We start from the raw sequence: 26666 nt of genomic DNA, 5'->3' as shown, positions 1-26666 counted from the left end.
AATTTAAATGAGAAATAACAAAAATGTCCTTAAAAACTAACCCAAATACTACACCCACGTCTCTAAATAGGTGATAAAAGATATTATTTTATAAGAATAAAAATAAAAATTACGTTTAAAAACATAAAATGACAAGTATTTGAAAATAAATAAAATAGTTAAAAGTGATAAGTGTTAAAAAACAAAGAGAGTACATATCATTTAAATACTAGATAATGGAGATATGTAGCTTCCAAAAAGAATAGATTACAGAGCAGACGGGACGTGAGGGAAGAGGAAATTGTCGCTGAGGATCACACATTTTTTATTTAGTAGACAGGTGGCACGCTACAATTGGCCCTGCATATATGTTTTCCCTGCACCTGAGCCGATCTCCGACCCTGATTGCTTTGTTCATTCGAAACGGACTCGTCGTGGTCCGGTCCAGTCCGTGTTACACACCGCATCGGGTTGATAAAGCGGTCAGCGGCCGGGTAAGACAGAAACAAATTTTACAGTATCTATTTAGAAAGATTTTTTAGAGCTTATTTATATTATTTATTTTTAGAGATGATTTTTTTTAGGACCGACCTTAACTTCCGGGTAAAGCTTTCTCGCTTCGTTCGCACGGCACGGGCACGGGAACGGAACGGAACGGAACGGAACGGGGTGGTTGCGGCGTGGAAGCTTTTGCCTCCTCTTCCTTCCCACTTCCCAATTCCAAGCAAGCAAATGCAAATCTAACTCCCTCCCCGAGCTTAAAACGCCCGCCCGCACGCACGCACGCCCGCGGCCTGTCCCTTCTCTTCCCCACCGTCTCGACTCCATCCCTCTCCAATCTCTCTCTCCCCCTCGTCGCCGCGAGGAAGCTAGCCGGCCAGGCCATGGCGGCGGGGTCGGTGATCCGGGTGACCATGGAGGTGGGCGCCGACGGCGTCGCGCTCATCACCATCTGCAACCCGCCCGTCAACGCGCTCCACCCCATCAGTAAGCGAGCAATCAACCAACGCCGCCCTCCCTCCTCTTGTTCGAGTTGTTTTTTTTTTGCTGTTAAATTTTGGTGGGGTTTTGCTGCTCTAGTCTGATGACTCTAACCCCGTCGTGTTCCCCGTCCGGCGATTCGCGCCGCGTCTCCTGCAGTCATCGGCGGGCTCAAGGACAAGTATGCGGAGGCCATGAGCCGGGACGACGTCAAGGCCATCGTGCTCACCGGTCAGATCTCATCTCAGTCCTCTTCCTTACTTAATTCTACCACTCATATGACTACCCACCGCCTGCTGCTTTTATTTTCCTATTGGGGATCGAGTCTCTGCTTTCCTTTTTCCTGGGATTTTGTATTTTTGCTGAATTTCTCGCTGTAGAAAGGAAGGAAAATAGTTGGAGCCGGCCTTTTCGGTTTGGTGCTAATGATTGGGTTGCTTCAGTGCCGTTCTAATTGGCCATGTGTGCTTGCATGTGGAGGGCTGAAGTAGACAGAGACTGGAGTTCTAGAAACTACGTGAGAACAAGATAACAGGGGTGTTTTCCTGACTTCTATATAAGTAGTTAACTACATAAGAAACAGTTTTTTTTTTGGCTTGTTTTATTGGTGACTGATGTGGATGTGATGCAAACTTGTACAATTGACTATGTTCGAAATGGCTCCATCAAAATTTATTCATATAAACTGACATTTCTGATTCCTGTCATTGTCCTTGATTATGAATTGCCTAGGTGCTAGAGGCAAGTTCTGCGGAGGATTTGATATCAATGTTTTGACAAAGGTTCATAAAACTGGTAACGAAATGCCTTTCACCTGTACTGTTGCTTGCCCCATGCTTTGGTGTTCACGGGGAACTGTTTCTTTTCTTACGCATACAACATTGACTTGCAGGAGATGTGTCACTTATGCCAGACGTATCTGTTGAGCTTGTATCAAACATGATTGAAGGTATAGCTTTTTGCCATAGTTCCTCTTATGTCACAATCGTTTTGTTTACGCTCTTGTTTCTACCAATATCATAATACCTGGACCTGTTTATGTGCAGAGGGAAAAAAACCTTCTGTTGCAGCCATTCAAGGCCTTGCTCTGGGTGGTGGCCTAGAGTTGACTATGGTTTGTTGTTTATGTCACTGGATGTTGTTACAGATGAATCTTATCCTTGCTGCTGAACCTAGTTTAATTACTGTGCATTTTTAAATGACAAATTATTTCAGGGTTGTCATGCTCGTTTATCTACCCCTGAAGCCCAACTTGGATTACCAGAGCTAACCCTTGGCATCATTCCTGGATTTGGAGGTATGGGTACATCTGTCTCTGAAAACTGTACTACCGCTACAGTTACCTTGATTTGTATTAGTTCCTGTCATGCTGTGGATCTAATTGTGTCAACTTATTATCTAGGAACCCAGCGTCTGCCGAGGCTTGTAGGTCTGCCAAAAGCAATAGAAATGATGCTGGTGAGTGTAATCTGTTTTGTGTACAAGTGAATTATTCCTTAAGATCATTGTCTAAAGATGTTTCCATCAAATGAACCTCCATTTTTTCTATTTGTTTTTCGAATGCCAACCAAAGTTGATCAAGTTAGTATCTTATACTAGGCTGTAAGTAACTGTAAGCTACCAAACTGTATGGATGGTATCCACATGGATGGGGAGATGGATCCTGGAGGTGATTACAACGTCCAAGATAGGGATCGGGAGTAACGATCAGTACCAGTTTAGCCAGCAGGGGACAACCAGATGGGATGGGAGGAGGGGTTAAGGAAGAGATGTTTGAGGAGACTATTTTAATTGGTATTTGTCCATAAACATATACTTGTCCCAGAAGTTCAGAAGAGTATAGAATAGCTCATCTTCACTATACTGTAGATTCAACCTTTAATATTAACTTGTTTCTGGTGAGATAATCAGAATGCACTGGCCTGGCAGCATCCAGTAAACTTGGGTCGGATGCTGAGGACTGTCCATAGTCCAAACTGGCTAATCTTAATACTAAATAGCGAAAGCCACTTGTAGTTGCTGTACAATCTTGGGCAACTTGAATTACATTTGGCTGTTTAGTTTATAAGATTTTTAGCGAAGAGCAAATTGAGAAGAAAAAATAAAAATCAAAAGACGATCACAATTGTGAAGCCTAGTTTAAATGTTAAATGCCCGTTACAAGGGTGAAAACGGGTCGAATTTTTCCCACCCGCATGATCGCCCGAACCGTTTTAGATGCTAATTGGATCGATATCGGATATCCGAAAGATATCTCGGATCTCGGATAGTTGTATCGGATATCGGATCCAGATGTAGGGAGCTAGGTATCCGTCGGATATTGGACATCTAAGAATAAAATCAGATATATCCGAAGAATCCGACAACTATCTGAGCCTATCTTCTGGAGCTTGTAACTTTTTCATACGAAGTTGGATGGAGGCGATCTTTATATGAAAATTGTAGCTCTCGACGAGATCTATAAGTTTGTAGTTGATACTTTTTTCATTTGAAGTTATTAATATGTTCAAATAATTAATAGAAGCTTCAGCTAGCATATTGGGCACTCGTAACTTCTCCGATTTCACTCTAACATAACTCATTCCATGTTAGTATATTGCTGATTTGCTTGTTAGACCTCTAATGTAGTTGAGTTTTGGATACGTGGAATGGTCGAACAATCATAACATATGCGATATATATGGTTGTTGCTTTTACTCAATATCTGAATAAATATTCGTGACCGTCATTGTCTGTATTTGACTCGTCACATATTCGATCCGTATTCGTGACCGAGACTATGTGTATCCTTATCTGTATCCGACACTATCCGTGTCTGGCTCCGATTCCGATGATAAAAATGTGAGATAGGAAATAGGGTAGTCATCTGTATCCGATCCGATCACACCCCTACCCGTTACATGTATGTACTCTCTAACATTCATTTATAGTTTGAGGTACCCGAGAAGCCAATCATTATGCATCCAATATCTTATTTTGTGAACTGTGGGTGTAATGACTCGTCCAGGAAATAAGTTCTGTGTTTTTAGTTAGTCCTATCATTTTCTGTTCTGAATCAAGCATCTGGTATGGTTTTTACAGCAAAGTAAATTCATTACTGCAAATGAAGGGAAGGAACATGGTCTTATTGACGCCCTTTGCTCCCCTGATGAATTGATAAAGATGTCACGCCTTTGGGCACTGGAGATTGCTAATTGCTGTAAACCTTGGTTAAGATCTCTTGGCAGAACAGATAAGCTTGGTTCACTATCTGAAGCTCGTGCTGTATTAACTACAGCAAGACAGCAAGCGAAGAAGGTTGCACCAAACATGCCACAGCACCAGGCCTGCCTTGATGTAATCGAAGAAGGTGTATTATTTGGAGGCCATGCCGGTGTTGTGAAGGTACGTGTTCAACATCTGTCTCCTCTAAATAGAGGAACTGGGGCAAGATTATCTACAAATTTTCAACATCATTGAGCTATATACAGGAACATATTTGTTGGGACTTATACAGGAACATAAATGTTATAATCCCTGACAAGCATGTAGTGCCTACGTGATAACACATGCATTTCTATATGGTGAATTCTTCAGTAGAGTGTAGGTTATATTAGCTGAAATTTATGTAGAATAACATATTAGTTTGACATTTGCACTGGGATCAATGCTCTGAATTTGAAAACAGTAACAACATGCAATAATGGACAATGCATTCCTGTTTTTTCTGCTGTTCACTATACCTTGTTCATGTGACTAAACACGCCTGAACAAATGCAGGAAGCCAAGGTTTTCAAGGAGTTGGTGCTATCACCAACATCGAAGGCTCTTGTCCATGTCTTCTTTGCACAACGTTCGACCGCAAAGGTTGTCTTCCAAAGTAGTTTACCTTTGTTTTCATGATTTAGGTTTCATCGTTGGCGATGTCTTTGATTGTGCATAAAATCGTTATCCAGTCTTTGCATAGTTTCAAAGCTTAGATGCAGCACCATTTCATTTAACCTTTTAGAAATGACCTAATGTTTAGCTGCAGCACCTGTTCTGTTGTATTGTAGTAACACGACTTATATTAATTTCTACTGATGGAAAAATAATGAAAAAAAACTCTGTAGGTGAAGGGAATGAAGTTATCTCGCTGCACTAACAACATTTGATTTATGGATAGTTCCATGCCAGTGTCTGACTCTTACAGCTGATTATGTATAGGTGCCAGGTGTTACTGATGTTCAACTGAAACCTAGGCAAATTAGAAAAGTTTCTGTTATTGGTGGTGGTCTGATGGGTTCTGGAATTGCAACAGCACTTCTTGTCAGCAACATTTCTGTTGTGCTCAAGGAAGTAAACCCTCAGTTCCTGCAAAGGGGACAGAAAATGATAGCAGGTCAATCTCTTTATATCGCTGCTGCATTTCTTGAAAAATTGTATCAATTTTCCAATGTAGATATGAAATTTTGGGTTCTCGTTGCCATATTGAAATCTGATTTTTTCTTGTTATGCTTGTGCGTTAGAATTTTCTTACCTACTGATTATTTTCAACAATCTTCATAACAGGTAATCTTGAGGGCCTGGTCAAAAGAGGCTCACTGACAAAGGATAAGATGAACAAGGCCATGTCACTTCTCAAGGGTGCATTGGATTATTCGGATTTCAAGGATGTTGATATGGTTATTGAGGTTAGTATTCATATGTTTTAAGAATCTGTGTGATTGAAACAGATTGTTATGGCATTATATTGCGTTCATGAATCTTTGGATAACTTTATTTAGTTGTATATAATTCATGGGTATATTTTCATAGCACATACTTGTTTCTTAGGTTCTTGTGACGCAGTTCTTCTCTTGTAGGCTGTTATAGAGAAGATCCCTTTGAAGCAATCAATATTTTCTGACATCGAGAAAATATGCCCAAGACATTGCATACTTGCAACAAACACATCTACCATCGATTTGAATGTTGTTGGCGAGAAGACAAATTCTCAAGATAGAATTATAGGGGCTCATTTTTTCAGGTTTGTTAATTATGACTAGTGAATTTGTCGCAGATCTTGAACACGAGAAAAATACAAAGTTAAGGACTTCTGTGGTATGCTTGTGAACTACGTATCGATGCCTAAGTTGCAGAAGCGCATCTCTAAAATTTGCTAACAGGGCTTTGTTGGAATGTCAAATTTTTGACAGTAGTTTCCCAGTTGAACTATAGATGTCTAATTTTCACAGGTTGTATGAACTTATTTTCATATAAGCAAAGGGAATTCAATGGTTATGTTGATGCAGTGCATGGCAACTTATGCATACTGAAGACTCATGTTGAACTGTTTTGTTGTTCATGGTGCATTTATCACCAAAACACAAAGTTGCATAATGTGATCCTTTTCAAAACACAAAGCAGATGATAGAAAAAAATAGACTTTTTTAAAGGCTTTTAATGAAGAATATGGAGAATGTAAATCAATGAATTCTACTTCCTGTTGCATAACATCTATTCTGCTCTTTAATCCATCGCAAATTGATGGGATAAGTGGCATGTTGTATGATTCAATCGGAAGTCAGATACCTATAGCCTTGTGTATTTTGCACTACTGTCATTATTACGGACCTATTTACGAAAAGGTATGGGGAAACTAATTCTATTTCACATTTACATAAAATGGTTGGAGAAGTAGGATATGGACATGAAAATAATACTGGGTCGCCTTGAATTTTTGCTGTTTTGGATATTGTTCGCTTGTACTTGTTGTGAAGACAACATGCTAATACTAGTATACTATGTTGTTTCCAGCCCTGCTCATATTATGCCCTTGCTTGAAATTGTCTGGACGGAGAAGACATCACCACAAGCTATCCTTGATCTCATCACTGTTGGGAAGATCATAAAGAAAGTCCCTGTTGTGGTCGGGAACTGCACAGGATTCGCAGTCAACCGTACATTTTTTCCTTACACGCAAGGTTCTCATCTTCTAGTTAGTCTTGGCATTGATGTTTTCAGAATTGATCGAGTAATAAGCAGCTTCGGCATGCCAATGGGACCTTTTCAGTAAGTGCTTTGTCTCTGTTTTCCTGACATTTGTATATAGCAGTACATGATCAATATAAATGTTGGTATTGAAAAGGATCTAATTTTACAAAATAAGGAGGGAAGTGTAATTCATATAAAAATATTAATACTTGACAGGAGACAACTTATTCATGTTTGTTCTTTTATTGAATTTATAATTTGGCATTAGCTATTTGTTAATCAAATTATTCTTGTGAAGTTTACTAGACTACATTTTTTCTAATGGTGCTGTTGGTTGCCATCTCAACATTTATTCAACTAAAATCGTCACAGAAACAAGTAGATACATTTATGCAAAATAAAGTGGCATTTGGTTAACACCTGGATCAGGCTTCTAATTAGAGGTTGAACCTAGGTCAGATTAGAATGTAATTGTCACATTTTATCTTTGTGCAAAAATGGTCAATTGCCTCCAGTGAAGTTACTTTGGTGTGGAACAAACAGATATCCATATCCCTAATCAGCTGTGAATCAAATCTGTTTATTATTTTTCATCAAACACTTGTACATTAGTTTTGGTTTTCGCAATTCTCATTCCGGTACCTTTTACTGTTCCCTAGAAGGCTAGAACTAACCGAATACAATCTTTAGTTTGTTGCTGGTTTCATACCTCATAGTGTTTTTTCCCTAAGTAGTAAAGTATGTTTTCTGTTTAGTTTATTAGAATAATTTGTGGCTTTAGTATGAGCATAATGCTGTAGTAGTAGTAGTCGTACTAAAGGATAGTGCTATTCTGGGATTGGAACCATTGTGAATGTTTTCATTAATAAATTGTCAGTTCAAGTGATCTTCCTTCTCCAGGGATTTAACCATCACCTGGAAAAACAATAATTTAACATCTTTGGCATGCTATGCTGTGCCTTAGCGAGCTTGTTAAATTGAACAATGCAGTTCTCACGCATTGTTGATTCGTACATGGATATTGTTGGTTCTTCTGTGATTCACGTGTGTTCTTATATTTGACATTTTTCCTTGCTGCCCTACAGACTCCAAGATGTGGCTGGATATGGAGTGGCCTTGGCAGTAAAAGACATCTATGCTGCTGCCTTTGGAGAACGAAATTTGGACTCTGATCTGGTGGACTTGATGGTACAGAATGGGCGGCAGGGTATACTTCTTAATCTGCTTTTCCTTATGCAATACTATGATCTATATGTAATAGGATGGCACAAGACACTCAGTAAATTTTTGCACTTTTTTCTGTATATATTGTTCTTAAGAAGTGAAATTTCCGTGTTATTATTTTACAGGAAAGAGCAACGGCAAAGGTTACTACATTTATGAGAAGGGCGGAAAGCCAAAGCCTGACCCTAGTGTTCAATATGTGATTGAGGAGTACCGAAAACGTGCAAAGACAATGACTGGTGGAAAGGTTTTCCTTCCTCACTCTACCTATCTGAAAAATGTCTTGTGCGGTTACTAAGAATTGCCATGCTACATTGCTACCTCCTGTATCAATTGAAGAATATCCTGATTTGAACACATTATGTTTCTTGCAGCCTGTTACTTTAACGGATCAAGAAATATTGGAGATGATTTTCTTCCCAGTTGTCAATGAGGCATGCAGGGTTATGGATGAAAATGTTGTGATTCGGGCTTCTGATCTTGATATTGCATCTGTTCTCGGGATGGGCTTTCCCAAGTACAGGTAGCTAAAAATTGCTTTCCCAAGTACTGTATCCATATGTTTATATAATTAGTTTGGTACAAAGCTGAGTAGTTTTTGACAAGGCTCTTTCATTGCACCTACACTTCATCAAGCCTAGTACATTTGTTTTCACTGGGGTTTGCTGAATGAATTTTAGATTTGAATTTTTTGTTCCCTATATCTCACTAAAACCAGAGACTAGAAGAGTCACTTCACATAGGTCATATGTAGCTAATAAGCAATAAACAGCAATTTGCATTTTCTGGAAATAAGCTTAAATAGTATAGGAGTTAGGACTGGGCGCCTGGTTTTATACACTGATACAACTTATGTACCTATTATATACTTATGCTTAGTTCTGCCGAGAGTCCTAATGATACAGAAGCAAATTCTAGCTTTATATCATCCAAGTTCTGTGCCCCTTACATGTCAGTCCAAGATATACCTCAAAAAAATGTTGTCCTCCATAAACAATTTATGCATTTCTGCATTGCATTGTTTTTGGGTTTAGGGAGGTGCGGTGCCTATTTTTAGTATCAGTTTTAATTTTCGAAAACTTTATGAAGGGGTGGTCTTGTCTTCTGGGCTGACACTGTTGGAGCACCTTATATACATTCAAAGCTAAGCAAATGGGCTGAAATTTATGGTGCCTTCTTCAAACCGTCATCGTATTTGGAACAAAGAGCTAAAAGCGGTCTACCACTGGTACTCTCTCTCTCTCTCTCTCTCTCTCTCTCCTATACTTCTGTACTTGACTAATTAGTTTGGGAGTTCAATTTTGTATTTACTTATAATCGAATATAGAATCTAGATATTGATAGAAATGCGAATTTCCACAGCTGCTGTTCTTTTTTCAGCAGCCTTTTACATGGCAATCTTGTTTGTGATGGCTTATGCTTTGACAGACTGAAAACTTGCATGTAGTAATTACTGGGAGTTGGGAAACAGAAAAAGGTGAAAAAATCTTGCCTTTGTTGGACTCCGTCGAGAGTCATGTCGAGTTGTGTTAACTGAGCGGCCTGTTATAACTGCACCAGGTCCTAGGTTACATGGTGGGATGGACAAGGTTCTTTTGGTGGTTTACTGCACTATTTACCTTTGTTTTGTAGACATGAGCCTTTTCATGCTCATGCAGTTGGACTTTTGATACAACGACACCATTTCTTGCTCTAGTCATTTTGCGTAAATTGTCGATTGTAGTATAGAGTATACTACTGGTGTTGCTGCTGAAAATAGTGATGCTTTCAGTAACCAGGCTATTCAAATTGATGATTTTTTATATTATCTGCAGAGCGCACCAAGCACATCGCAGCAAGCTTCGACAAGGTCACGCATGTGAGGGGTGCTGTTCAGCAGCTGATAGAGTATTTGATGAGAATAAACAGCTCTGTTGTTTCCACCACTATGAATTCAAAAAGGAGGCTCAGAAAAATGTCATCTTTTACCCAGTTTCGTGATTGGGCTGCTATCAGAAAAATAAGTGGCTTTGCATCCTTTTTCGATGGTTCAGTTTTGAAGGCTTGAACTGTAACTATGGCAGATACTCCACCATCCAGTATGGCGTTCTTGTATCATCTGCTCAATCTGTATCATATGGCATAGTCATGTGTAACGAGTTAAATAAAGAAATGAAATATGTGAGAGAAAGATGATAAGTGTAAATGTTCAATAAAGATTAGGGTTTATAGAGATATACAAGCGGCATGGGCTAAATGGGCCAATGGGCCAAAAACTACTGTTTTATATATATACACTTAACACCCGTCTCAAACTCAAGGTGGATGAAAAGACTAAAAATCTGACACATTGAGTTTGAGAAGATGAAAACATGTTGATCTCTAGTCTGAGTCTTGGTGAAGAAATCTACCACTTGAAATTCAGAAGGGACATATGCGTCTTTATCAGAAGCGTCTGGTGGATCACCAGTCATGTGAAGCTAAGACCAACTGACAGAAGTAGCATCTTGAGGGAAAAAGCCTACTCCCGATAATTCTGGCCGATGTCTGACCGATGAGCTTGATGAGGCAGGAACAGATGACGCCGAGGCAGGAGCAAAACAAAATACCAAATCAGTTGGACCATTTCTAACCATATTCTATTCATTTCGGTTTTTTTCTGATTTTCTTTCCTATTCTTATTTCCTTTATTTTTCATTATCTCCAATAGTTTCTTTTCGAAAAGATTCGTGAAGAGAAAGAAAAGAGAATTCTGGAGGAAATGATCTTAGGAATCACTTTATAAATAGAACCGTGAAAAAAACTATTAGAACGCTGAAGGGAATGAAAATACCTTCATGAAAAAATCGAATGGAGCGTTTCGCCTCCCCTGCTCCCCGCGTTTTGTCTCCCTCGCTCCCCGACGCGTCCAGCCTCCCCAGCCTCACACCGGTGCCTGCTCCAGGCCGTGCGGCCACCTCCCAGACCTTGTCGCAGTCTCCGCGGAGGGTCTCCCTCCCTCTCCTTGCGCCAAGGTCCCTCTCTCTCCTTTGGCTCTTTCGTTCCTTCCGTCGGTCGTCCGAAGGAGCTGCGATGGCGGGACATTTCTCCGTCCATTTCTACCAGGACTTCCAGCCCTGATGTGTCAGCACCTTCCTCGTATCGTGATGCAGTTCGTGTTTCTGCTCTCCTGGAGGTGGCGACGGCTCTTCCGACCGCCTCGGAGATTGATCGTCTTTGTCCTGATCATCTGGAGGTGGTGACGGTCTTCCCGGTCGCCTCGGTGATGCCTCGTCCGCCTAAGCTCAAGTCGGTGGTGCGTGGCTCGGCTGCGACGCTGCCCGCCGCTGCCTACCCGAGTCCTGTTTCCTCTCAGGCCTGCGTTGAGGGGGATGTTGGGTGGCAGCTGGTCGAAGGACGGCGTGCTCGGCGCTTACGGGCTCTTTCTTCTCGCCGTCCGTCCAATAAGGTGCCGGCAGATCTTCAGGGAAGGTGTTTCAACTGTTTCTCGGTTAATCACTGCGTTGCCCAGTGTCGGTGTCCTACGCGTTGCTTTCGCTGCCGGGCTCTGGGTCACCGCGCCGTGGATTGCATGCGTTCATCTTCAAGGGTGGCGATGACGGGGTTGGGTTCTCTTCCACGTCCTTCAGCAACCAGACTTTTCACTGGAGTTGTGTCTCCCTGTCGGTCTCGTCGTCATCGACTGTGGCTTCACAGCTACCGCCGCCTGGGTCGCGGCGGCTTGATTGGAGGCGCGTCGCCCTGCCGGGCTCCGTGAAGCTGGCGGCCCCTTCCTTGCCACCTCTCGGTGTGTCTTCATAGCAGCCGCCGTTGGGGTCGCGACGGTCTGTTTGGAGGCGCGTCGCTCTTCCTGCCGCTCGTTCAATGCCACCTCTCGGCGTTTCTTCGGTCGGTGGTGTGTCCACGGCTGGGGGGTCCGCTCCATGTGTAGGTCGCGGTGGTCAGGGAAGCCGCCGCCCTCGTAGTCGGCCGCGTTGGCGGTGTGGTTCCTCAGGGGCTCTTGACAAGGCTCCTCCTCCGCCGTCTTCGGGTGCTGCTGGTTCGTCCCCACCTTCTCCTTCTGGGTCGGTTGGTGGTGCTCTGGCGTCGGCTACCTCCGATCCTCCTGCCAGGAGAATTTGCGTGATCGATCGTTCTCGGAGCATCATTGCTGTGGAAGACGTGCTCCGTCGTGCGGTGTTCGTTTCGGTCGCCGGTAACAGGCCGCCGATGTCATCGTCCGTGGTTGTGGAGGCCATTGCTGGGAGATTCAATTTGGATATCTCCTCTATGTCCATTCATCTGTCTGTGCCGGAAGATTTCCTCCTCCTCCTTCAAGATGAGACGGCGGTGGAATTGGTCCTGAATGGTGGTTGGCCCGTTCATGTCTCTGGTCTTCTGCTCATCGTCAAGCGCTGGACTAGATTTGCTCATGCTGTCGGGGTTTCTCTATCTTTCAAGGTCGACCTTATCCTTCGTGGCGTTCCGGCCCATGCATGGGAATTAGCGACGGTGGAGCATCTTTTGGGGTCTTTCTGCTGGATTCAACAGCTTCATCCATTGACTGCTGGTCGCTCAGATTTAACTTCTTTTCGTCTCACGGCCTGGGCTTGCCATCCAAATTTAATTCCTCCCTCAGTCGATCTTTTCATTGCTGAGCCTGAGGAGTCCAACGCCAGGGAAGGTCCTCCTGAGAAAAGGATGTTGGCATACAAAATTGACATTTCTGTGGCTGCGATTCATGGTTTTGATCCCCCTCCGGAGTCTCCCCATCGTCTGGATGACATGGATGATGATACCAGTCGTCGTCGCCGACGTACGAGACCTTCGCCGGATTGTGCTAGTGTGCATAAGGTTGTTGGGGATCCTGCGGGTGTTTCTTCTCGGGTCCCGGTGCGGTTGCGGCTAGGGCCTACTGCTGTTGGAAAGGATCGCAAGTTGGTTGGGGAGGCGGCTGATTCAATGTGTGATGTTGCTTCGGGAACAGCTGCTGTCGCCTCGGACTTGGCCTCTGGCTTTCTTTCAGATTGTGCTGTCGCCTCGGGTCTCGCCACTGATATTCATTTAGACTGTGGTATCGTCTCGGGAAAGATTGCAGACCTGGTTTCAGCCTCTTCCGTGCCTTCTGCTACTGGTCTTGTACGTGGGCTGGCATAGACTCTTGTGCGACCACGACTGCTGCACCGGCCCTTTCTGTTGCGGATAATTGGCATGGACTCTCCTTGGCATTTGGTCCAGGTGGCGCCCACAGATACGGCTCCGTCCCAAAGCTTGGCGGTGACTGCGACCCCGTGCTTCTTAGCTACGGCGCCGACCACACTTGAATCCTGCTGAAAGACGGTTCCGCTTAAAGTCTATGTTCGTCGGCGGAGGCGGCTCTCTGTGGTGGATCAGTCGCCTACACCTCCTTCACCATTGGTTGATACTCCTACACAGAGCAGTGTCTTTGCGGCTCGTGTTTCTAAGGCGGTTGATGGCTTGCTGCCCGTCCCTCTCTCATTCAAAAGCGACAAAAAAGCGCCTCCCGCCAGTTTCAGTCCCTCGACGCAGCAGGCGTATTGCGGGTGTTGGTGTCGATACGACTGTTGGCCTAGCGTCGAGACCCAAGCTGACTGTTATGTGGGCTCTTGACCTCATTGACCATCAGGAACGGGTTGATCAACAGGCCTTGGATAACTATGTGAAATTTTTCGAACAACCTCTCTCCCAGACGCATGTTCGTGCACTAGTTGCTCTCTTCGGATGGAGCCTTGTCATTGTGGAGTAGTGCCATATAGATGAGGTTGTTGCTGCAGTTTGAGGTCTTGCTCCTTAGAGCCTTTGGTCAATTCTATCTCTTTGCATCTATGAATCCTGTTAACATATTGGTGTGGAACGTCCGCGGTTTGAATATGAAGTCGCGGTGGGATGCTGTTAGGACTGAAATTAACTCGACAATAATTGATTTGGTTTGTCTTCAGGAGACTAAATTGGCTGTTATTTCTCAACGCCTTATGATCTCTATGTTGGGTGCTAAGTTCGGTAACTTTGTCTATTTGCTAGCTGATGGCACCCGTGGAGGTATCCTGATTGCTTGGAGGGATGGGGTGTGTCATTTGGTGGCTTCCAGAATTGATACTTTCTGTGTCTCGGTTCATTTTTAGGCAATTGATGGGCAATCTTGGTGGTTTACTGGTGTATATGGTCCTCAATCCGATTTAGCTAGGATTGAGTTCTTGCGGGAGCTCAGGGATATTCGTGACCATTGTGTCGGCCCTATAGTAATTGCGGGGGATTTCAATCTGATTTATCGGTTAGAGGACAAAAATAATCTCAACTTTGATCGGGCTATGATGGGGCGTTTTCGGCGTATGCTAGATGAGAAGGAGCTCAAGGAACTTCCTCTTCTAGGACGCAAATACACGTGGTCAAATGAGAGGGATTCTCTGACCTTGGTCAAATTGGACAGGGTGTTTTGTTCTTCTGACTGGGAACAAATGTTTCCAAATTGTTTGCTGCAAAGTTCAGCGACGTCGGCTTCGAATCATTGTCTGTTGTTGCTTGGTCTCCAGGATTTTGCTCTGGGCAAGCAGCGGTTCCACTTTGAATCCTTTTGGCCTAAGCTTGGGGGTTTCTTGGTTGAGGTACAGGGATGTTGGTCTGCTGCTAACTCTTGTCGCTGTCCGATTCAAACTCTTTCTGTTAAGCTCAAAGCTCTCAGTAGGGGCTTGCAGAGCTGGAGTCAAAACAAGGTGGGGGCATATTAAATCTCAACTAAGTCTTGCAAAAGAGGTTTTGCACCACTTGGAGATTGCTCAAGACAGCAGGCCTTTGTCTGAAGATGAGCTTTGGTTATGTCGTAAGCTTAAGCATCACTGCCTCGGCTTATCTTCGTTGGACCGCACGATTGCGTGTCTTCGATCTCAGCTATGCTGGCTCAGGGAGGGGGGGGGGGGGCGCTAACACGGCCTTTTTCCATCTTCATGCTCGGCACCGTAAACAGAAAAACTTCATCCCTAAGCTTGTTTCGGGAGATCAGATTCTCACTTGCCATGAGGACAAGGCTGCTGCTGTATTGGATTTCTTTTTGAATCAGTTAGGCTCTCCAGAACAATGGGAACACTCTTTAGATCTTAAGGCTCTACACCTGCAATCACATGACCTTGAGGCCCTGGATGCCCCCTTCCTGGAGGAGGAAGTTTGGGCAACAATTAAGCAGTTGCCTTCGGATAAAGCTCCGGGCCCGGATGGTTTTACCGGGCGCTTTTACAAGTCTTTCTAGCATGTCATTAAATTTGATCTTTTGGCTGCAATAAGGGCTGTTCAGCTTGGAAATACTAAGAATTTGAATCTGTTGAACTCGGCCTACATCACACTCTTGCCGAAGAAAGATGAGGCAGTTCATGTTCATGATTTTTGCCCTATTAGTCTTATCCATAGTTTTGCAAAATTGGTAACCAAACTCATGGCTAATCGCCTTGCAAGCAGATTACAACTGATGGTGTCCTTGAACCAAAGTGCATTTGTGAAGGGTAGATGTATTCAGGATAATTTTTTGCTTGTTCAACAAACGGCAAGGTTCTTGCATCAGCAAAAAAAATCCGAGGATCCTCCTAAAACTTGATATTTCAAAGACCTTTGATTCAGTCTCTTGGCCATTCTTATTGGAGGTTCTTCGTCATCTTGGTTTTGGACCGGTATGGTGCAATTTGATTTGCAATTTCTTATCAAGTTCTTCTACTAGTGTGTTGTTAAATGGTGTTCCCGGGGAGATGTTTTTCCATCAACGAGGTTTGCGGCAGGGTGATCCATTGTCTCCAATGTTGTTTATATTGGTTATGGATGTGCTAGGTGTTTTGATTCATCAAGCTAGCATTGAGGGACTATTACAACCAATTTCTTCAAGAAATCTGCAGCACCGTGTGTCTCTATACGCTGATGATGTAGTGCTATTCTTGCATCCGGTTGTCAGTGATTTGGAAATGATAAAGGTCATTTTGCATCTCTTTGGTACAGCCTCGGGCCTCAAGACAAACTTTCAGAAGAGTTGTGTGTCGCCAATTCAATGTACTGAGGATTAACTGTCAGTGGTTCAAGAGCATCTTCCTTGTGTCATGAAGGTTTTCCCCTGCTCTTATTTGGGGCTACCCCTCTCTCTCAAGAAACTAACAAAAGCACAACTCCAACCACTTATTGAAAAGATTGCAGATAAGCTTTCTGGTTGGAAGGCGGCACTAATGACTCGGGCTGGCCGCTCGGTTCTTGTCCAGGTGGTCATGACCTCGGTCCCTATATATCATGCCATAGCTTTGGATCTCCCTCCCTGGGCGATCAAAGCTATTGACAAACTTCGTCGGGCTTTCTTATGGAAGGGCATGAAGGAGGTTAAAGGGGGGCACTGTTTGATTGCCTGGCGGAAGGTTTGTCGCCCACACAATCTACCACGGCTTGGTATACATGATCTTTTTTCTTTGAGCTGGGCTTTACGTAAAAAACACAGTCGGACAAGCCGTGGGCTGGTTTCAAGTTGTCCATGCACCCCAATGTTCATGCCTTATTTGCTGTTTCGGTGATAACCTTTGTTGGAGAAGGGAATAATACTATGTTTTGGACTGATAGATGGGTGGATGGAAAGGCAATTTGTGACTTGGCTCCTAAAGTTTCAGCCCTTGTGCCCAAGCGGATAAAATATCGGCGCACTGTGAAGGATGCTTTAATTGATTTATGTTGGGTTCTTGACATTCAAGATGCTCCTTCTGTTGCTACCATCTCGGAGTACCTTGATGTCTGGGATTTGGTTTCTAACATCACTTTGATGCCAGGTGTCCCTGATGTGCATCAATGGCGACATTCTGAGTCGGGTCAGTACTCGTCCAAGTCAACATATATTGCTTATTTTCAAGGTGCTACTCTTTTTGAACCTAGGAAACTCATATGGAATTCTTGGGCTCCGGCGCGCTGCAAATTTTTCTTGTGGCTGGTGGTGCATGATAGATGTTGGACTTCAGACCGTTTGGCGCAGAGGGAACTTCCACATTCGGCGTCCTGCCCACTTTGTGATCAAGAGGATGAAACAATTCAGCATCTCCTGACGGATTGTGTCTTTACTAGACAGGTGTGGTTTTCCCTGTTTAGACGTTTCGGCGTGCTTGATGTTTCTCCACAGGCCAATGACAATAGATTCTGTACTTGGTGGATGCAAGCAAGCGCAAGGATCTCGAAGCCATTGCGAAATGGTTTCAATTCCTTGGTAATTTTGGGAGCTTGGCTGATTTGGAAGCACCGCAACGATTTTGTGTTTAATGGTGTGGCTCCAAGTTTGTTTGCTGTCCTCCAGAAGGCTGGTGAGGAGGCCATAATGTGGGCTGATGCTGGTGCTAAGGGTTTAGTGCAGTTGCAGCTCGGTTCATTTTTCTTAGTTCTTTAAGGGTCGTTTTATTTCTTTTGGTTGAAGGTGCGCTGTTTCCATATCATTTCAGGTGTGTTTTATAAGTGTGTGTGGTTTGTAAGACTATCTTTTGTTTTTTCTCTCTTAATGCAATGATACGCAACTCTCCTGTGTGTTCTATAAAAAAAAGGATTCTGAATCGTGAAGAAAATCCCTTGGGAATTATGACACTTACCTTGATGGCTCAAGCTCTGAAGTAATCACGATAGCAAGTGACCGAAAGAGAGGATTATGGTGAGATCTTGCTTTGGTGGCTCAATAGTCGTGACTGGGTGCTGACCGAGAACATATCTTTGGTGAAGCTACAATGTGTACTAGGGGTGATATTTGTGCCATCGATACCACGGAAAAAAATCTGTATACCGAGTTTGCTATCTCTATTTTATTTATGTTTCCGTATTTACTTAGTTGCAGTTTACCTTCTTAGATAGGTTGTAAGTGTTTTGATCGGTAGAGTAGAAACACTAGATAAAACTAGAGTATATAGATAGAAATTGATATAGATTTATCTTGTGTTATTTTTATAGCTGAATAGTTTTTAAGTGTTCTAATTCACTCTTCTCTTAGAACGTCACCAATCCTTAGAATGGCTCTTCTGGTCTTCGAAACAAGGGTTTGTCCGATCAACTACAAGACGACGGATTTGCTGTTAAAAGTAGAGTAAATTTCATAAATCTACAACTATTTGTACTTTTGTAATATAAAACTATAACTGCTAAGACATATTTTGCAAAACTACAATTACTTATGCTCTTTATAACACAAAACTATAATATTTTGGACTGATTCCACTCTTCAGCCACGCATTACTCATTTTTCCATTAAAATGTGTGGCTGACGGATAGGACCAGAAAAAAAGTTATAGTTTTACGTTACAAAGAGCATAACTAGTTATCATTTTTTGAAATAAGTCTTAGAAATTATAGTGTTACGTTACAAAGGTACAAATTGTTATAGATTTATAAAATTTACTCGTTAAAATATAAACAAATTATCTATCTTTCCCATCAAATTAAGTTTTTTTGGGCTCAGCTAGCTGATGCATAGTAGCTCAATACTCGTTAATATGGATGCAATGGCATGTGCGACGAATTTGTTATACTCTCAGACGACCAGCCGTGCATAACTAACGAAATTTTTTCACTATGGCGTTGTGACGTATCATCAGGACACGCACAGGGCAAACGAACAGAAGAAGGAAAAAAAAAAAAACACACGGCACTGCGACGAGAAGAGGGACCTTCTCTCCATGCATGTAAGCAGACGTCAACGTTGGGGAATAGACGAGGAAAACGATTGCATTGAAGAGGGGTCCTTAGTATTTGACTCTTCCAACAACTTTATGTTAGAGTACCACTACAACCAAGCATAGTAAATCCAACAATTTACAAATACATTCAACTTTATAAACTCATACAATTTTTTTAAAGATAAGTACTTTTTTATAATGCAACTGCAAAATTGGCATGGTAACAAACTATTTATAACATTTAAAAAATCTTTTTGAGAGGTATCAAGAATTATAACTTGAGATGTACAAAATGTATAATTTAGGTACCTCCCAAGAACCGTAAAAATACTCAACCAGAAAGCCCCACAAAGACATGGTGAGGCAGCTCTGCTGGTTGAGAACATGAGGCAAATCATCATGGAATTCTTTTACGCATCCGTGGATATATATCGCCAGGGCTGGCCCTAGGGGACAAGCAGGGCGGCCACTCTAGGCCACCAAAACCAAGGAGCTCCTGCCATATAGGTATACGGTATACATGTATATTACTTGTGTGCAGAGAAATCGATAAGATCGCTTTCTCTTGTGCAGTCATGATCTGTCTCATACGCTATCTTTCTAGTTTTCAACCGCTAATATATTTTTTAAGTTGATTTGGTGCTTTTATAGTTTTGCACTATTTTTTAACCGCTAATACATTTTTTTTTCCAGTTTTCAGCATGTTCTTGATATCATGTCTTTTAGAAAGTATGCATCAGACAACGAAAAAAGGAAGAAAAAAAGAAACGAATAGATGAGTTGATAGAATCATTTTAGAGAGCCATTGATAATTTTTTAAGAGTAATACATGCAGTTCAAGTAACCCGGATGAGTTGGGTGTAGAGCCATCATTTCTAGTAAATCGTCGTGTTCTTAGGAAGAAACGATTTGATGAAACTGATTACAGTGAATAAATTGTACAAGCTGATAAGATTTTTGAAGTTAATTACTTTTTGGTTATGGTTGATATGGCAAACACTTCATTGAAAAATAGATTTAAAGAATTTCTAGCATTTAAAAGTATATTTTGATTTTTTATTGAGCTCGACAACCTTGAAGTCATTGGATGATATTAATCTGAAAGATTGCTGCGCAAAATTTTTAAATACTTTCTCTCTAGATAGTTCATGTAATGTTGAGTTAAATAATCTAATGTCTAAGTTGAGGTTTATGCAATTGACCTTGCAACATAGGCTAACGTCTTATATAGAGATTTTTGAGTATGTCAGATAAGCAAATTGTTATCATAATATTTCTATACTTAACGAGTCTTATTTACCATGCTTGTGACTATGTCGTCAGCTGAAAGAAGTATCTCAATGTTGAAATTGTTTAAGATAATCTCTCGAAAGTGTTTAATGTGAACATTGTTTTTTATATACTTTAAGTGTTAATCGTAAACAATTTTCTTTAATACACTGAATATTATTTTTACAATTTATATATTAATTAATTTTTGTTGTTTTAATTCAATATGGTCTTGCTTTTAGTCTCCCTCCGAACCACCAAAATCTCATAACCGGCCCTGAAATCGCACGCCACCTTGCGTAGAAGTCCGGCTTCCGACAACTCAATGATGGAGCAGAGGACAGGGGATGACGCCTCGCTGTTCTTCTCCTTGGATGGATCATGTATTGGCATGCATTTGCCCTGCTGATGGTATTGCATTGTCCGCATCTTCTGAAAATGATAGATATCCATCTTCAGAACATATTCATTTTCCGGTCAACGACATATATGTTCATTTCCAGTGCACTATTGTGTAGATTGATGAGCTTGCCAACCTGGATGTAATGGCCTGTAGATGAATCTGTTCTTCTGTAGATAGTTTCACACTGCTTAAATTTCTCTGGGGACAGAAAAGGGTTTGCCTTCAAGAGGTGCCATTTGACTCTAAAAACTATTGCAGGATGGTGGAGTACTAGAACAAAGCAGAATAAATCCTTAGCAGTTTACTCATTCATTCAACCATATAAATGGGTACAAGTGTTTAGAACTAAGTGCAGTATGTAAACCAACGATGAGATGGCATGGTTAAAACCATTCAGAGGGTACAAGAATACAACATTTATAATAACTACTCAAAATCATAGAAGCATATAACTAACTCCATGTTGCAAACTTGACGTACATTATAGACAAACATTTATACTGTAAATCATATATGGGCTCTTATATGATCATTTGTTGTGTGTAGTAATATACTTAGTCCATAGTAGCTTCCTTTTCCCTGTGCCTCGTCAACCTTACGGCAACAAACACATAGACAATGTCATAAGCCTTGTCGATGGCCCGAAAATAAGCGTATCTCCATGTCTTCACAAACAACAAGGAGCAGAACACCAGCCAAAGTCCTACCACAAATCCTACTGCCAATCCAAGGTAAAAGAACGTCATATTGGATAAACCTTTGTCTCCATGGAGAGGAGCCTGACCACTGTTATCTCCAGATGAACAATTCTTGGACAGAGGCGGCCCGCAGAAACCAGCATTGCCGATGTAGAAGTATGCTGGATTAGCAAGTGCCTGGAGCTGGTTGCCTGAAGGTATCCTTCCTGACAGATTGTTGTAGGACAGGTTCAAGTAACACAGTGAAGTCAAGTCAGATAGACTAGATGGAATTGCACCCGAGATCGCATTCATCGACATGTCGAGAGACTCCAGTATTTTAATAGAACCAATTTTCTGTGGGATTGTCCCAGTCAAGTGGTTCCTGGACAAGTTCAGGCTCACCAATCCTATGAGAGAGGGCAGCTCCTCTGGGATCTCTCCACCGAGAACATTGTCAGACAGATCAAGGCTCACCATGTAGATCATTCTGCTGGTGTAGTCGCGAACCTGCCCCTTTGTCACGATGGGGAGACTGTCCACAATGCGATCGTTCCCCGATGCGCCATACCCTGCCAATGGGTTCAGAGCAAGTGGTGTGTGCTCTTGTGTCATTCCTGTCATGTTCCCTAGAGAAGGGGGTATGGAACCTGATATCCTGTTGTCGGCTAGGTCCAAGAGCTGCAGGTCACCAACATGTTGGATCTCAACCGCAAATGCGTCAAAGATGGCAACTTCCTCCCTATCCACTCCGGCACGATCCCGGAGAACATGTTCTGAGCAAGATCAAGGAATGTCATAGCCTCGCAGTGTTTCAAGAACACCGGAAATCCCCCTGATAGATTGTTGTTGTACAAGATGAGGGTGGTGAGCCCAAGGCCATCGGACGATAAGTTTCGTCACAGAGGGAGGTGTCCGGTCAGATCTGTTAGTAATATTTCTTGCGTGTGCTGTTGTTTGGAGTTTGACCAAGTTCGGTGGTTGAATGTATCTGTAGGGAGTGCGTGCTGCGCCAGGTCTCGTCGTGTGGGATGGCACACGTAGTAGTGGAGGCATGGCATGGTATTAGGCCAGAGTAGCGGCCACGATCTGCATGTAATAAGTTTTAAGTACTGCATTCAACAACAGAAAACAAGTGTCGCCTTGGAGCACAAAGAAACTGGGTGTGTCGTGTTCCTGTGTTTGCCGTGACCATCACATTGAGTTTCCTTCAGTTTTTTCAAGTGAGGTTGGCTTGCTGGTCTTCAGGTGAATTTATGTCAATTGGTATCAGAGCCCATGTTCTCGTTCCCTGACGTCATGTCGGCATCAGCTAGAGGCTCTAGGACTCCGCCACATAGGCACCCTGGGCGCTCGCCAACACCTGTTTCGTGCCGGCCTCGGCACCGCGACGGCGGTGGCCGGGAGGTCGTGGTTCAGCATGTGGTGAAGGAGATCGGAGGATCCGCGGCATACCCAGTGCTCACCAAATCGAACTACAATGATTGGGCGCTCATGATGAAGGTCATGCTTCAGGCTCGGGGACTCTAGCAAGCGGTCGAAGTTGGTACTGCCGATTTCCAGGAGGACCGGACAGCGCTCGAGGCCATTCTCCGGGCTACCCCCCCCCCCGGAGATGATCTCCACCCTGGCCATGAAGGCAATCGCAAGGGAGGCCTGGGAAACGCTTAAGACGATGCGCGTCGGCTTGGATCGCGTGCGCAAGGCGAATGCGCAGCGAATCCGTCGGGAGTACGAGTCAATCGCCTTCAGGGATGGCGAGAGCGTCGACGATTTTGCCTTGCGTCTAAATGGGCTGGTGAGCTAGCTCAGCACCCTCGGCGACCCGGAGCCTCCTGAGAAGGTCATTGAGATGTACCTACGCGCTGCATCCCCCAGGTTTTCCCAACTCATGTTAGCTATTGAAACTCTGTTGGATACATCGACTCTCTTCGTCGAGGATATCACAGGGCGTCTCAGAACGGTAGAGGACCATGCCCCTGCCTCTGGGAACGGAGGCGAGGCTGGAGCCAAACTCCTTCTCACCGAGGAGGAATGGCTCGCGTGTCTCAAGATCAAGGATCAGGAGGGATCTCGTGGTGTTTCCTGCAACAACGGCAATGGCGGTCACGGCAAGCATCGCGACAAAGGACGCGGGCGCGGCGACGGTGCCTTAAGCACACCTGAAGGCCGAGACATTCCATCGTCGAACGTGGGCCGCGACAAGTGCAGGAGATGTGGCAAGGTGGGCCACTGGGCGAGGGACTGTAGGTGCAAGCCCAAGAAGGCCGAGGCCCACTTGGCCCAGGAGGAGGAGGAGGCTACACTACTACTTGTGACGGCGTCGATTAGCCGCAAATCCACTCCGCCGCCATCACCTCCAACTTCGGCGAGACCGACTCTGGGTGCGGTGGTATGACTCCGGGAGCAGAAGGTGTTCGTGCAACTGGGGAAGGAGGAGGATCGCGCCCCGTCCCGATGGGTGCTTGACACCGGGGCGACCAACCATATGACTGGATCCCGGGCCGCTTTTGCCGACATGGATTCAGAAGTATGCGGCACCGTGCGATTCGGGGACAACTCCGCGGCACGGATCAAGGGTTACGACACCGTTGTGTTCACTTGCAAAAATGGCGAACACAGATCGCTCAAGGGCGTCTACTACATCTCGCAGCTCACTACCAACATTGTGAGCGTGGGGCAGCTGGACGAGTCGGGGTGTCAGACCCTGGTCTACTGCGGGGTGATGAGGATTTGGGAGCCTGGGCGTCACCTGCTGGTAAAGGTGCAGCACGGTTCAAACCGGCTCTATGTGCTCGACGTCACCATCGCATGGCCGGACCAGGTGTGCTCGATGGTGCGAGGAGAAGAAGACACCTGGAAGTGGCACGGTCGTTTCAGCCACCTCAACTTCCAGGCGTTGCGCAAACTAGCAAGGGAAGAGATGGTGCGCGGACTGCCGGAGATCGAGCCGGTGGATAGACCCTGTGCTGGGTACCTCGCCGGGAAGCAACGTCGAACTCCGTTCCCGGCGCACACGGACAACCGCGCAGAGCAAGTCCTGGAACTTGTTCATGGAGACATGTGCGGCCCAATTTTAACAGCGACCCCGAGCGGCAAGAAGTACTTCCTGTTGTTGGTTGATGATTGCAGCCGGTTCATGTGCTGAGCTAGAGTCCGGGCACAAGCTCTGTGCGTTCCGCACCGACCGTGGGGGCGAGTTCACGTCAGTCGACTTCGCAGCCCACTGCGCGGAGCAAGGTGTTAGACGCCAATTGACCGCGCCATATTCCCCACAGCAGAATGGCGTGCCGTGCCAGGTCTCATCGTGTGGGATGGCACACGTAGTAGTGGAGGCATGGTGCGTTATTAGTCTAGAGTAGCGGCCACGATCTGCATGTAATATGTTTTAAGTACTGCATTCAACAACAGAAAACAAGTGCCGCCTTGGAGCACAAAGAAACTGGGTGTGTCGTGTTCCTGTGTTTGCCGTGACCATCACATTGAGTTTCCTTCAGTTTTTTCGAGTGAGGTTGGCTTGCTGGTCTTCAGGTGAATTTCTGTCAAGATCATTGTTTGATAGAGCCAAGTGCAGCAAGTTTGGGAACTGACATAGCGATGGTGGTACTATTCCATTGATCCTATTGGAGGAGACATCCAGCTCCACCAATTCGGGAGCACCAAACTCTGATGGAATCGGGCCAGATAAAAAGTTCCTAGAGAGATCCAAGACAAGCAGCTGCTCTGGTAACAACGGCACGGAGCCAGTGAGATTGTTCGATCCGAGATATATCGCGAGCGCAGAGGTCATGAATCTTAGAGAAGATGGCAACCTGCCACTGATCTAATTCACAGAGATGTTCAAGTATACCGCATCTGAATAAGACTTCCAAAACCATTCTGGCAATGTGTCCACTATACCAGCATGAGAAATGTCAAGGTACTTGATGTCTGGCTGGTGCTTGATCCATGCAGGGAACCGGCGACCATCTTGACATCTGGGAAATAAGCATAGACCAATCTGCATGGAGACCTGCATCTTGGGCTGATCTTCATCGACATCGAGTTCTGCGACAAGTCGATCCACTCCAAGCTCGCTAGATCAGCAATGTGCGCCTCTGACAAGCTGCCATTAAGGCGGTTCTTGAGCAGGAAGAGCCTGGTGAGCTCTGAGAGCCTTCCAATCCCCTGAGGTATCTCACCTGCAAGATTGTTGTAGGAGAGATCAAGGTATGCCAGCTCAGAAATGTCACCGATCCGTTCCGGCAGCTGCCCGGACATGTTAGCCACTAACAGCTGCAGCACCTGCAGGTTCCTCAACGCGCAGCGCGGCAGCCTGTCCATGAACTCCGACATGTCGCCGTTAATGTGGTTCACGGTCACGTCCACCTCTTGAAGACTGCAGAGAGGCTGCAGGGCTGCAGGGATCATGCCGGCCATGTTGTTGCCCTTAAGGTTCAGCACCTGGAGACCCGTTATGTTGTCGAGCGCGTCGGGGAACGGGCTGGACAGCGAGCTGCCGGAGAGGTCGAGGTAGGTGAGGGTCGGCACATCCCAGAACCAGGCGTCCACGGTTGAGGTGTTTATGCCGTTGTAGGACAGGTCCAGCCTCTGCAGCCGTGTCAGGTTGGCGCGCGCCGGCTCTGGCGACGACGCGGACGTCGTCAGCCCGCAGTCGGACAGTGCGAGGACGCGCAGAGACAGGAGCATGTTGACGGCGCGCGCCCAGCCGACGGACGCGTTGAGGTTCACCATTCCCAGGTCGAGGTACTCGAGCGATGACAGACCGGTGAGCCAAGAGAGGCCGCCAGAGTAGAGGCCGCCGAGGTAGGAGCTCAGGTCGAGGATGACCAGCCGGGACAGGTTGCCGAGCTGCGGCGGGACCTCACCGGTGATGTCCGTGTAGGAGAGGTTTGTTGAAATAGATAGATTCATGTATAGATGAACACGCATGTAAATTAGTAGTTTGTTTAGATTGACAGCAACCCTAACTGAAAGCTGTTGTCATCGCTACTGTAGTCAGTTCGGCATGCTCTATATATACATGATCACGCCGCCCAATTGAGGTGTGTGCTTCTGCCTTCCATCTGTAAGTTTCTTTATGGTATCAGGGCCATTCGATCCAACCATCAATTCACCACCATGTCAACCGAGTCTGGCGTCGATCTTACCAGGACTGGCACCGTGAACTCGGGCACTTCTTCCTCACCGATCCCATCTCTTGTGCATCTGATAACCATCAAACTCACCAGAGAAAACTACCCGTTATGGAGAGCCCAGTTCCTGCCCTATCTCAGAAGCAATCAACCTCTTGGCATCGTCGATGGAATGATCAGAGCGCCGCCAAGATTTGTCACCAGAACGACGAGCAGCGACGTGACGCAGGAACCTAACCCGAAGTACATCACCTGGAAGTAGCAGGACCAGCCCATTGTCGCCACGCTTCTCTCTTCTCTATCAGAGAGCGTGCTGAGCCAGGTACTCCTCCTAAACACATCGCATGAGGTATGGAGTGCTCTGGAGGTGCAGTTCTCCGGTGCTTCTCACTACCGGAGACAGCTTCTTTGCCGAGTGCCTCAGGCACTC

At 44.7% G+C, this 26666-nt stretch overlaps 2 protein-coding genes across 2 annotated transcripts; one reads left to right on the top strand and one right to left on the bottom strand.

Moving 5' to 3' along the window:
• The first annotated feature begins 663 nt into the window (after positions 1-663).
• LOC133922291 (peroxisomal fatty acid beta-oxidation multifunctional protein) lies at positions 664-10288 on the top strand. The gene is made up of 18 exons (XM_062367557.1): positions 664-966; positions 1120-1191; positions 1693-1755; positions 1853-1909; positions 2007-2074; positions 2176-2257; positions 2363-2418; positions 4042-4344; positions 4720-4806; positions 5146-5320; positions 5491-5612; positions 5784-5947; positions 6718-6972; positions 7980-8101; positions 8244-8365; positions 8493-8641; positions 9208-9346; positions 9933-10288. Exons 1-18 carry the CDS (start codon positions 864-866, stop codon positions 9978-9980), a joined length of 2187 nt encoding a protein of 728 aa, XP_062223541.1. The 5' UTR covers positions 664-863; the 3' UTR covers positions 9981-10288.
• A 10690-nt stretch (positions 10289-20978) lies between these two features.
• Positions 20979-26015, bottom strand: LOC133923164 (LRR receptor-like serine/threonine-protein kinase RGI5). The gene is made up of 2 exons (XM_062368599.1): positions 25025-26015; positions 20979-21877 (listed from the first exon to the last, which is right to left on the bottom strand). The coding sequence occupies exons 1-2, from the start codon at positions 26013-26015 to the stop codon at positions 20979-20981; spliced, it is 1890 nt and encodes a 629-aa protein (XP_062224583.1).
• Positions 26016-26666: the final 651 nt, after the last annotated feature.

Source organism: Phragmites australis, chromosome 6 (genome assembly GCF_958298935.1).
Source record: "Phragmites australis chromosome 6, lpPhrAust1.1, whole genome shotgun sequence".
In the NCBI taxonomy this organism is placed as follows: domain Eukaryota; kingdom Viridiplantae; phylum Streptophyta; class Magnoliopsida; order Poales; family Poaceae; genus Phragmites; species Phragmites australis.
The sequence above is the reverse complement of the archived record's forward strand: the minus strand, read 5'-3'. Positions and strand labels throughout refer to the sequence as shown.

What these genes read in the sequence shown, in the direction of transcription:
- LOC133922291 (XM_062367557.1), top strand. Translation starts at nt 864, where the DNA reads ATGGCGGCGGGGTCGGTGATCCGGGTGACCATGGAGGTGGGCGCCGAC. An exon ending in CAACGCGCTCCACCCCATCA is followed by an intron (nt 967 to 1,119) that starts GTAAGCGAGCAA and finishes CGTCTCCTGCAG; the next exon opens with TCATCGGCGGGCTCAAGGAC. An exon ending in GTGGCCTAGAGTTGACTATG is followed by an intron (nt 2,075 to 2,175) that starts GTTTGTTGTTTA and finishes AAATTATTTCAG; the next exon opens with GGTTGTCATGCTCGTTTATC.
- LOC133923164 (XM_062368599.1), bottom strand. Translation starts at nt 26,015, where the DNA reads ATGAATCTATCTATTTCAACAAACCTCTCCTACACGGACATCACCGGT. An exon ending in AAGCACCAGCCAGACATCAA is followed by an intron (nt 21,878 to 25,024) that starts GTACCTTGACAT and finishes GATCTTGCTCAG; the next exon opens with AACATGTTCTCCGGGATCGT.